The sequence below is a fragment of the Trypanosoma rangeli genome, assembly GCF_003719475.1.
Source record: "Trypanosoma rangeli strain AM80 chromosome Unknown Tra_15.4_contig_00445, whole genome shotgun sequence".
Taxonomy (NCBI): Eukaryota; Euglenozoa; class Kinetoplastea; order Trypanosomatida; family Trypanosomatidae; genus Trypanosoma; species Trypanosoma rangeli.
Genome location: NW_021706189.1, coordinates 1 through 11,274, shown reverse-complemented (window position 1 = coordinate 11,274; position 11,274 = coordinate 1). Strand labels below are relative to the sequence as shown.

At 47.8% G+C, this 11,274-nt stretch overlaps 6 protein-coding genes across 6 annotated transcripts, besides 7 other annotated features; all 6 read right to left on the bottom strand.

Annotated features, from left to right (window-relative positions):
* Positions 1-177: 177 nt before the first annotated feature.
* Positions 178-204: a microsatellite.
* A 90-nt stretch (positions 205-294) lies between these two features.
* Positions 295-320: a microsatellite.
* Positions 321-675: 355 nt separating this feature from the next.
* Positions 676-697: a microsatellite.
* Positions 698-862: 165 nt separating this feature from the next.
* Positions 863-3,205, bottom strand: TraAM80_08653 (cell division control protein 48-like protein E; the record flags this gene model as incomplete). Its single annotated transcript, XM_029385395.1, has 1 exon — positions 863-3,205. The coding sequence occupies one exon, from the start codon at positions 3,203-3,205 to the stop codon at positions 863-865; it is 2,343 nt and encodes a 780-aa protein (XP_029234766.1).
* A 257-nt stretch (positions 3,206-3,462) lies between these two features.
* Positions 3,463-3,487: a microsatellite.
* A 234-nt stretch (positions 3,488-3,721) lies between these two features.
* Positions 3,722-5,500, bottom strand: TraAM80_08652 (putative amino acid tansporter; the record flags this gene model as incomplete). Its single annotated transcript, XM_029385394.1, has 1 exon — positions 3,722-5,500. The coding sequence occupies one exon, from the start codon at positions 5,498-5,500 to the stop codon at positions 3,722-3,724; it is 1,779 nt and encodes a 592-aa protein (XP_029234765.1).
* Positions 5,501-5,520: 20 nt separating this feature from the next.
* Positions 5,521-5,544: a microsatellite.
* A 260-nt stretch (positions 5,545-5,804) lies between these two features.
* Positions 5,805-7,409, bottom strand: TraAM80_08651 (putative serine/cysteine trypsin-like peptidase; the record flags this gene model as incomplete). The annotated part of the gene is made up of 1 exon (XM_029385393.1): positions 5,805-7,409. The coding sequence occupies one exon, from the start codon at positions 7,407-7,409 to the stop codon at positions 5,805-5,807; it is 1,605 nt and encodes a 534-aa protein (XP_029234764.1).
* A 509-nt stretch (positions 7,410-7,918) lies between these two features.
* Positions 7,919-7,942: a microsatellite.
* Positions 7,943-8,206: 264 nt separating this feature from the next.
* Positions 8,207-9,430, bottom strand: TraAM80_08650 (uncharacterized protein; the record flags this gene model as incomplete). Its single annotated transcript, XM_029385392.1, has 1 exon — positions 8,207-9,430. The coding sequence occupies one exon, from the start codon at positions 9,428-9,430 to the stop codon at positions 8,207-8,209; it is 1,224 nt and encodes a 407-aa protein (XP_029234763.1).
* Positions 9,431-9,536: 106 nt separating this feature from the next.
* TraAM80_08649 (uncharacterized protein) lies at positions 9,537-10,316 on the bottom strand (the record flags this gene model as incomplete). Its single annotated transcript, XM_029385391.1, has 1 exon — positions 9,537-10,316. One exon carries the CDS (start codon positions 10,314-10,316, stop codon positions 9,537-9,539), a length of 780 nt encoding a protein of 259 aa, XP_029234762.1.
* A 153-nt stretch (positions 10,317-10,469) lies between these two features.
* Positions 10,470-10,490: a microsatellite.
* Positions 10,491-10,590: 100 nt separating this feature from the next.
* Positions 10,591-10,971, bottom strand: TraAM80_08648 (uncharacterized protein; the record flags this gene model as incomplete). Its single annotated transcript, XM_029385390.1, has 1 exon — positions 10,591-10,971. The coding sequence occupies one exon, from the start codon at positions 10,969-10,971 to the stop codon at positions 10,591-10,593; it is 381 nt and encodes a 126-aa protein (XP_029234761.1).
* Between the last annotated feature and the right edge of the window lie 303 nt (positions 10,972-11,274).

Here is an 11,274-nt window from a genome sequence, read left to right as displayed (position 1 = left end):
GAGAGAGAGAGAGAGAACACATACATGTATCCATAGAAACAGTGATAGCAAGAAAGGGAGAGGGGAGTAAGGAATAAATACGCGTCAACACATATTGACCCCCACCCCTTAATATTTCCCATTGTTCAAATATTTGCATAGTTCCTCAACATCCTCTGAAACCGGCGCAGACAAAACATAAAATAATACCAATAATAATAATAAAGACCTGACAAACAAGGAATACTTTGGGGTTAGTATTATATTATATTCTTCTTGTCCTCATCCCTTCTTCTTCTCCCTCCCCCCTCCCCCAATAATAATAACAATAATAATAATAAAGCAAAATAGAGCGACCCTCCCCCCACACCTTTTTTTTTTTTTTATGCTCCCTCATTTTGTTTCGGTGCTCCGTCACTTCAGTCTTCTCCCGTCGCGCTCTCCCATTCAGCATCGGAAAGTGAAACTTGACAAGGAATTGGAGCGAAGCAACATCAAAAAGAAATTAGGGTGATTCGTTTTATGCCTTCCGTCCGTAACTTCATCCTCACACGCACGCCTTCTCTCTATCTATCTACCTCAGAAATACGCACAAGCACACCAACCCCTTCAACTTGGACTGAGGGCAAAAAGAGCAAGAAAAATAGAGAAACCAAAAGAAGGAAGTTACGTATCGTCCTAGAACCCCAACTTCTTTTCCTTCATTCCTTCCTTCTTTGGTTTGCCGTTCTTTCTGTTATCTGTTCTGTAATCGTTCTTTAGTTCTCCTCCCTGCACCGCCTGACTTTTCCTTACCCTCCGTGCTTCACGCACCCCACCTCTCCCTCGACTCTTGCTGCGCCGGGTGGGGCACAGGCCCACCACCAGCTGCCACACATACATCTCAGCTGTAGAGGTCATCATCGCCAGTATTGCCTGCACCGCCACTGCCACCGTCGACGCCAGCAATGGGGTTGTCGCCAAACGCTCGCGACTGATGAAGTGAAGTGGCAAACAATTCATACTTCCGAATGTCGGCATCGCTGACGGAGCGCCGTGCCCCACGCATAGCCTCCTCTACATGGAGGCGTGTAATCTCAGGGACGGGATCGATGTCTTGGTCAATGTCGAGGGCACCCTCTTGTTTCAGCTTCTCTATCTGAATCTCCTTTACAATCGATTCACGAATTGCCATCTTGCACGCCCGTTGACAAATACCAGCAAGATCGGCACCAGAGAAGCCGTGAGTAGCAGCCGCAATCTTGTCAACATCCACGTCCTCGGAAAGAGGGGACTTTCGAAAGTTGGCTCTGATAATCGCCACACGTGACGCCTTATCTGGCAACGGGATATAAATAAGTTGATCCAGTCGACCCGGACGCATAATGGCAGTGTCCAATACATCAGGGCGGTTTGTCGCTCCAATGATGAAGACATTTTTCTTTGCATTCATACCATCCATTTCCGTGAGAATTTGGTTAATCACACGATCACTGGCCCCCCCATCACCGTGGCCTCCACCACGCGCCCTCGCCACGGAATCCAATTCATCAAAGAAGAGGACACAAGGAGCAGCAGCGCGTGCCTTGTCAAAAACATCACGCACATTTGCCTCGGATTCGCCAAACCACATTGTTAGCAATTCTGGACCTTTAATAGAGATAAAGTTTGCCTGACACTCTGTCGCAATCGCCTTAGCCAAGAGTGTCTTACCACAGCCTGGAGGACCATAAAAGAGAACTCCCTTCGGTGGGGACATACCGTACTTCTCAAACTTCCACGGAAATTCCACCGGGTACTGCACCAGTTCCTGTAATTCCCGCTTGACATCCAAAAGACCACCTACATCGCTCCATGTAACATGCGGTGTTTCCACATGTGTCTCACGAAGAGCAGAGGGATTCGTCTTTGTCAAGGCATCACGGAAGTGCTCGTTTGTAACAGCCATGGAGTCTAGCACTTCAGCATCAATGGTATCGTCATCCCAGTCAATGACAGACATCTTCTCTCGGACACATTGCATGGCAGCTTCAGTACAGAGCTGTGCAAGATCAGCACCGACATAGCCGTGACTATCCTTTGCTATCTTCTCCACATCAACTTCGGCGTCAAGCTTCATATTTTTAGTGTGAATGCGAAGAATTTCCAGACGTCCAATTTCATCTGGCACACCAATATCAATTTCACGATCAAAACGACCAAAGCGACGGAGTGCAGGGTCAATAGAGTTTGGTCGGTTCGTGGCCGCCATAACAATAACTTGCGATCGACTCTTTAATCCATCCATAAGGGTCAGGAGTTGAGACACGATGCGCTTCTCCACTTCACCCTGAGCTTTTTCACGCTTTGGGGCGATGGAATCAATCTCGTCAATAAAGACAATGGATGGCGCGTTCTTCTCTGCCTCCTCAAACGCCTTACGAAGGTTTCCCTCGGACTCACCTGCCATCTTACTCATAATCTCTGGTCCATTGATGAGGAAAAAAAATGCGCCGGTTTCATTCGCAACAGCACGGGCGATAAGTGTCTTGCCGCTGCCAGGTGGGCCATAGAGCAGGATACCTCGTGGAGGTTTAATACCAATATTCTTGAACAACTCCGGGTGACGAATGGGCAGTTCCACCATCTCACGAATCTGCACCAACTGCCTGCGGCAACCACCAACATCATCGTATCCCACGTCATCAAGGCGTTCCTCATCCTCACGGCGGATCGGATCACCTTCGCAGTGAATCACCGTGTCTGGGGAGACAATACAGAACTCGCCAGGATCTACTTCCACCACTTTGAATTCCACCGAACGCATCGCACCACGGCAAACAAATAAATCGCCCTTCTTTACAGGCCGGTAAGCCTCCAAAAAGTACGGCTTCAAAAAGGTTTCAAAAAGGTCACCCGTCAGATTTTTCACAGTGTCATCAATGGGGAGAATGTGAACACGGTTACCATACGGCACATTGGTGCAGCTGCTGACATGAACAGTATCTCCAAGGTGGCAGCGAATATTACGACGTGTTACTTTGTTGATTTTGATCCTCGCCTCAAGGCACTCCTCGTCTTCCATGGCGATGCAGATAGTGGAGCGGTGTTTTTTGCCTTTGATCATCACTGTGTCTCCACGGAATATGTTCAACTCCTCCATCCGTTTGGGATGCATCATCACAAGACTGTTGTCATCGCTTTGAAAATCATCAGTAATAAGCTTATTTGGCTTTAATACCTTCTGCTGCAGCTCGGGGGCAGGCATGTTTTTTTTCCCTGTGCACCCTCCTCTTGTTCGCGGGATCCCTTGGCACCGTGTGTGTGTGTGTTTTTTTTTTTCGTGTTCTCTTTTCCTTTATTTCCTCTGACACTCCCAGCACGCCCACCAGCCGCAAGAAGAATACCGGGAGGAAGGCAAATGTAAAAGTACTTAGAAACCAACACAAGAATATATATGCACACCTGTCCCAATTACGAAGACCTCTCGCCTGCGCTGTTACCTCTTTTCATTTCCCCAAGAGCAAAAAAAACAAAAAAAAAACAACAACCCTCCTCTCCCCTTCCACACGGTAAAAAGAAAGGCAAATCAGTAAGGCATGCGGTGGCAGCGCAAACATAAGGAGTTTCCGTACGCCACCGCATCCCACTGGCATTGCATCCTCTTTAACTTTTCAACTCCCCGTTCAACACGAAATCCCTCACATCCCATCACCTCTTCCTCGTTTGAATGACTGGGTTTCCGACGCCGACACCTTTTTATTGCATTCCAGCCTTTGTCGCGTTAGCCAAAGATGGAATCAAACGTGTAATACATCCCACCAATCCATACACACAAGGCAAGCAAAAGGTACAAGTACCATCGATATTCCAAAAGGGTGTCAGGCATCGTAAAGAATATCTTGACGTAGTCGCGAAAAGTAAGTTCTGTACGTTCCAGCGCAATGCCCAGTACAGGATCCGTAAACAGGGCAAGAAGCACCGGCAGGGTGATCATAAGATGCACCCCTGTGAAGGCCCCCAAGAAACTTGCAAGCACATTAACGGTGTCGGCACCAATGGAGCCGGCAAGTGCGCCAAAAAATATATTAAGTACCACACGAACAAGGTATACCTTTTTTCGCTCTTTTCGCACGCTGATTCCCAAGGCTCTGTCGACCAGCTGGATCGCAGGTACAAACTGAATAGGATAACTGAAAATAAGACTGAACCCTAAAAGTACCTGCAGCATTATCTTTGTTTTGCTTGGAGGTATAGCAAGCACTACGGACGTTTGTAAAGCGTCTCCAAACGCAAGGTACCCAAGCACACCGACGACAAGGTAGGTTGCAACAATGGAAGCCAGCGTGTACTTGACCAAGGTGGCAAATTGTGGAAGATCCTCATCCGTCATACTGTTCTCCACCGGCAGAACGGTGCCAATACCTTCAAGCGAAAACATATGTCCTGAAATAAATACAAAAATCCGCATTGTTGGCACAAAAAATACCGCCGCTGGTGAAACTCCACGTGTTGCGAGAAAAACCACCTCCTCCCTAACGGCGCCTGCCAGAACAATTACAACAAATACAGCAGCAAGCATGGACGCGTACGCCAGCGCACCCATATGATGAGAAAAAAAAGTCATAGGCGTTACCATAAAAACAGCCAAAAATACAAAAACGTGGTACGCATGCGAAAAGGCAAATATAGATGCAAAGATGGATGAGGCGTATTGAATGTACACCACACAAAAACCAAATTGAGTAAATAAAAGAGAAAAATCTGTGAAATGCTTTAAGGCATCACCAAGGATATATCCCACAACAGCAGGATAAGTTCTAACAACCGCGAGATCAATCTTTTGCTTTGATTTAACAAGGGCCAATGCACAGTCAATCATTAGTGACCCTAATAGGACCATGAACACAAAACCAACGCCGTATCCAGCATCTTGATAATACGTCGGCAATAAAAAGACTCCAGCTCCCACGTTCCCTTTAAATATATGAAACGCCGCACGTCCTAGTGTGTTATGATGTTCCGCTAGTTGAGTGATGGACTCACCAAGAAGCGAACATTCCAACACATCCGTCAGATGTTCCCCCAAAAAATGAATATCAATATCTTCATTGATCTCATTGCCATAATCCACATTTTTCTCCTCCGCTACATTGGAAATTTCATCTAAACTTGTATGATAATTTGGAGTTGCAGTGTATCTGTCACATCGCAAGATCGCCATACGGGGATAGAAATTCGATACGGCGCCGCTTGCCACACCCAAGCGGTGCGTGGCTTGAACCGGGGTCAATATTCGACTGCATTCCAAGAGGGGTGGGGTGCGCCTATTTTCACTCTGCGATGAGACAGAATGCCACCACGTTGCCGCCGATGGCCCCACTGAACTAGCTAATGGCAGACGTGGCTTGTGTACACCGATACGATCAGCTTTTTTCTCACGCTCCAGCGGACCTTCGACGGTTGTGGATGACTGCGAATCTGCCGACGCTGTGGCCGTGGCTTGAGGGGCAGCGTCAATCCTTCCAACATGCAACGAGTTCTTTCCCTTGCGAGACGTCATTCGACGGCTTCACACCTGACAAAAACAAAAAACCAAAAAAAAAACGACAACAACAGAATTGCAACGAAAAGCCGGCATAATATTCAAAACAGAACACGATAGCCAGCCAACATAACGTTATACTTATATGTTATGTATATATAATGTACATCTAACCTCAAAAAAGGCTGACACACATGTTGTTAAAAACTTTTATACATCTTCATATTCCAGCAAGACAAGAATATACACCGCAACAAGCAAACGGTAGAAACAACAATTTGTTCTTTTCTCAGGCGATGAAGTTGGACACGTAGATACGTGGCTACGTCACCCTTGCCCTAGCCACCAACGCCGGCAGAGATAGCTTTAGAGCGTCGTAGCTCCTGGGGTGCTGTAAAATCATTGCCCGGCACGTCATGTCGTTGCCAATGCCCCACAAGGCGCGGTTGCCTTGCAATAAGATGGTATCCATCTCTTGGTATCTGAACATAATGTCAATAAGGAGGGAGGTGAGTACTTCAAGAACGTGTCGCCCAGAGCTGGAGGCAAGTCCACCACTCACAAAACAAAGATCAATAGCTTTCCTGTGTTGCGCTAACTCTCCAACAAAGTTCATAAGCGCCTCCATAAGAAAGACCTGATCTTGTTTCTGTTCCGCCAGGTAAACTGTATGCTCCACGATATTCAACTTCACAAGTGTTTCGGCGTTCTCATGGTTGACAAGTAGAAGTGTGGTGAAGAAGCTGAAACCAAATTTTTGAAGGACCGTTGTCTCCTTAAAGCGTTGTAGGGCGGCGTGCGCGAGCACCAGTGCACGGTGACCGAGGGATCCAGAGAAGTCCGGCTTGTTGCCTCCTGTGGAAAAATTATAGAGAACAACAACGGAAAACTCTGCAATTTCCTCGTTCGTAGGATACTTTTCCATGGCGCCAAGAATAATATCAACAGCACCTCCTTCTACAAGCAATCGCTGCGCATTTGCCTCCTCAAAGCTGACATTCCACATGGCACGAATACATGCGCTTACCATGTCGATATCCTCATTAAATCGGTTTAGGCTAAAAAGGATCCATTGAATACCACCGGATGCCACCGTGCTTCCAATGAGATTTGGGAAACACGTGTGCTCACACAATTTTGCCGCTGTGGCACGGGCAATCTCACGATCTTCAAAGTTCTCTAGGATTAACACAATTCTCGAAATGTCATCCTTGAGGTACCATGTACTCCATACATCCTCAAAGATGCTTTTTTGTTGAATGCATCGCAACATTTTGTTTGCAAAGAGGTGCCTTACGACTGAGGCAATTGACACCACTCGATTCACCACACCCTCTCCCTCAGAGCGCAACTGTGACTGCAGACCAATAAGCTGGCCACACTCATTAAACGCAGGACAACCCGCAGTTCGCACATCCCCGTTGGCCTTCAGATAAAATAAGTCATTGCGACAGCGCAGCACTTCTTCAAATCGTTTCACTTCTATAGATGCAGTATTTTCATCGTCATCGGGGTTGTCAGTGTTGGTTACGTTCTCTCCAACACCGCCTTCCCAGATAGGATGCTGCACCACCAGGATAATGTCGCCCTCCCGCACAGGAGCCCAGTCTTTTTGTGTGAGCGGAAGGTCCACCGGCGTAACGTTAAATATGCCATACTCTTCACATCCCACAAGGCAGTAGTCCATGTAGTCTGGATAGAAGGCGGCAAAGAAAAGCTTCTGAGGCCGTAGCCTCACCTCCACCGGCTTTTTCTTGGAACCCTCAAAGAAAACGGCGGTAAGCTGAGCGGCCGCCTCCGGAGTGCTTATCACATGTCGAGATGTTAGCAAAATACCTGGCGAGACAAGTATTGCCGTCCCACGGCCGCGAATCCGGCACACCGCCGGGATGTTCCTTCTATTGCTGCTCGTCAGCACCGTCGTCATATTGCCACACAAACTTGTTGCAATAGACAAGCATAAACAAGATAAAATTCATGTAAAACGAAAAAAAAAATCACACACATGCACGGCAAATATGAGGAACAATGCATGTCCGCATACATGCCGATATTACTATCAATGACTACTGTACCCAGCAAGCATCTGGGGTAGCTGAAGAGAGATTCTCATCAAAGATCTTAGCAGACATACACTGTGCCAATGGCGCTTCCCCAACAAGGACACGTAAAGGGGAAAAATCACACACAACTATACATATATATGTAAACAAATAAACAAACGATAAACACCAAAAAATAGAGTACAAAACAAAACAAAAAAAAAGAATAATAGTAATAACTGCCAGATTCGTCCTTTTGTTGTTGTCCACCCTCACCACCTCATATTCCCCTCTTCGTATATGTATAATACGCGCCCCATGGAAATCAAATCAGATGCATTCTCTCATGTGCAGGTTTCACAGAAAGGGAAATAGGATACACCCAAGTTTGTTTTTTCTTCTTCCTTCCTTCCTTCCTAACGCCACGACCTCATCATTGCGAGGTCTTCCGGAGAGGCGTCTCATCCTCGCTTCACAAACCGTCCTGCAGACCATTTATCCCGCGCCATGAGATCCCCAAAAGTGTAGGATCGCCTACAGCTGAAGCAAAATGCCGCCTTGCTACCCGGCGGCCCTGAGGGGGTGGCAGAGCAGGAAGTAAGCCGCATCCTGCAGTGCGGACAGTTTCCAAATTCAACCTCCTCAGGGATGGTCCTGGGCTCTCTCAACTCGACCTCGAGTCTTACATTCTCGCGCACAGGATCCTTATTTGGCTTCGCTTCCATTGGAATCTCCCCTCCGCATCTTCGGTCACATCCCGCAGAAAAAGGTCTTCCTCTCGAATTTTCTCCATCTTCAGCATCTTCGCAAACCCTAAGGAAAAGACCTTCCTGGGAACATTCAGCTGTGAGGCCACCACCCTGGTATACCGCTCTCGACCGACCAACCTGCCTGAAGATAAACGCTTCTCCAACTTTTGTGATGCACGCACCGCTTCCGTCTTCATCTCCTGCAGCTCCGCTTGCAGAGATTCTTTCCCCTTCACCTCACGATACAGCTTGCTTCGCAGCTTGGCAATTTGTTGTTGCACGAATACCAACTCATTGTCTTTTTGCTTCAGCATTTGTTCCGTGGTGGTTGGGGGCTGATTCCGTTCCTTTTTAAGCTCACGCCGGAGAAACTGCACCTGATACTTTGCTCTTGCCCACCCCTCCTGCGCCTGCCGGAGCTGTTCGTTCAACTCCTCGCAGCGTGCCCGAACGATAGTTAGTTCCGCCTCCACCCGAGTAAGATGCGAGAGTGAAGCCTCTGCCTCACCCAACCTGCTCCTTAAACCTTCATTTGCGTCGCTTAACTTCATCACTTCACGCTGCCGCAAGCTAATTAGCGACTTGGCTTCGGCAAAGTCAAAAATCATATTCCTTAACATGTAAAGAGCCGCAACAAGCTCTTTTGTATCCCGAACAGGGCAGAGATCCTGATTAGAAAAAAAAGGTCTCTCCTCTCTATCGTTGGCCTTTATCAGATTTTGCCTAGCAGTGTAGAGAAGCTCACGTAAGGCCTTCTGCAGGCCGTCTGAGAAGTCCACGTTTCTTCTTCTTGCACAAATGCGGTTTTCGTAGACGTACTCCTCAAGACTCAGTACATCAAAGGTATGTGGAACACTGTCCACAAGCCTTACACCGTCGTGCGTTTTCATCCATATCCCTTCCTTTAGAAGATCACTTGTCACTTTTTGTGCAGCTCTGTACTGCCATTTTATCCAATAAACACGCCGCAGCTGCTTCGCTGTGGCCCCACTGAGCGTTTCCACAGCATGTTTCCTAATGCCTTGTAATCGGTTGTTTGTAAAGGTCAACACATCTCTATCTCCCAGCACGTTGATGTGGTTCCGCTGCTTCAAAAGTGGCGTTCGTTCAAGATCACAAAGCATAGGCTTTGTGGTGTCAAAGCTATCCTCTGCCATAATGGCGATAGCTGTGTTAAATGAAAGATTCCTAGGTGGCCTGGAGAGTTTGTTCTCCCTCACCTTTGCAGGTTCCGCCACCTCAGAAGTAAAGTTAATGCCCGCTTCAGAAAGCGGCTCCGAGCGGCTCCTGCTCGGTTGGAGAAATAAACGCCTGAAAACCATAGGATTCCACCTGCAGTTCGCAGTTGTCCTTCAAGACATGTGGGAAGGCTGAGGCTGGAGTCGCCGACTGCAGTGCACCACCAGGCAAACCGTCCCCACCCTCGAGCTTATTGGAAGCTGGCACTGGTGTTTTCTCGTGTTTTTCAATGCCCGGCGATGCTGGGGTTGCGGTAGAAGGAGCAGAAAAGGTGTCATTATTATTATTCAGTGGATAATGCAGAGAATCCTCAGTCACAGAGTCAGGCCCCGACCCATACTTTTTCATGAGATGCCGAATAACTGCTTCCTCCTTTCCCTTAAACTTTAGCAACGATGCATCCACCGTCCCCACCTTCGATGGCTCATACTTTTGGTATATGGCGATCATGCGGCTGCGGTAGTCACCTCGTGTCGAGGTCTGGGAAGTGGAGGCGGCGTCACTGTTCCCATCCATGGCCTTTGACATCGCTGAAAGGTTTGAATCCAATGGACGCAGCACTAAAACAGCACCCGATGAGGGAAGACCGAGGGAATCCGCTGTATCTGTGGACTGGATGACACGGGTGGTGGCTACCACTTTCCGGTCATGCACCTCCGCAAAATGAAGCCGAAAATTGTGCCAAAGAGCCTCGTTATCAACAGCCTCCTGAATCAGGGCAAGTACCTCCCCAAACGGTTTGCTCGGTGTGATGTCAACGTGAACCTTGCCCACCACTGGTGCCCCCAAAATCGTTAACTTCATCCCTTTGAAAAAGCAAATCCAACTCAAACGATATCCTGCTCCCCCTTTGTAGCAGAAATACGTACGCGCGTGTGTGTCTGCGCAAACACACCGAGTTTACACTTTTCTCGGCCCCTTGTGTTCTGCTTCCCGCAAAGTAGAAGAACAGGAAGAAATAAATAATAATAATAATAAAGCAGGAGTCTACCGGTGCAGCAGCGAGAAAAACATTAAAGCAACATTGACACCTTTCCAAAGGTTTTCGGCACTGTGCATAAAAAAAAACAACAAAAGATCAACTTGAGGGATACAAACTTGCGCCACTTTCGCGAATGCCTCTAGATGCCACCGCTATCCGGTGCAACAGACCTCCCTCTTTTTGCATGAACCTTTCTCGTCGCTCCAACACTCGGTCTGCACGCACCGCTCCCTTCAAAGATTTCCACACACCCGGTTGCGCTATCGCATAATCCAACGGATACCCACGATGCCCACCACCACCCAACGCGTAGTGCTGCTCAAAGCCCCAGCGACCTCCCTGGAGAACAACCGCCTGAGCTACAATTCGCTGAAATGCCGTCGCCTCGTCGCACGCAAGCAAGGTTCGCTGCAAGTGTTCGGCGCAAATAAGTTCCACAGAGGCTATACACCCCTCACTCAAGCTAGGCCCCGCCATGACCGAGAGGAGTGTCTCCCCCCTCCGCCTCCTCCTTTCCTTGCTTCAGTGTCACAGTTCAGTGGCAGGGGGAGTTGGAAAAAATAAAAATAAAAACAAAGAAGATGTGCGTTACAGTGGCAAACGTCATGCCATCTCATTTTTAGCTTACACTGCATGTTTTATCCCAAGCATCATCAACATTGATCCAGATGAAACATGAATAGTTAGCCTCAAAAGAGAAAACTTAACAAGCCACACATATCAACGCAAAGCGAAGAAGTAAAGACTTCCATCACTTCACGGCCACAAGAACAAAAAAAA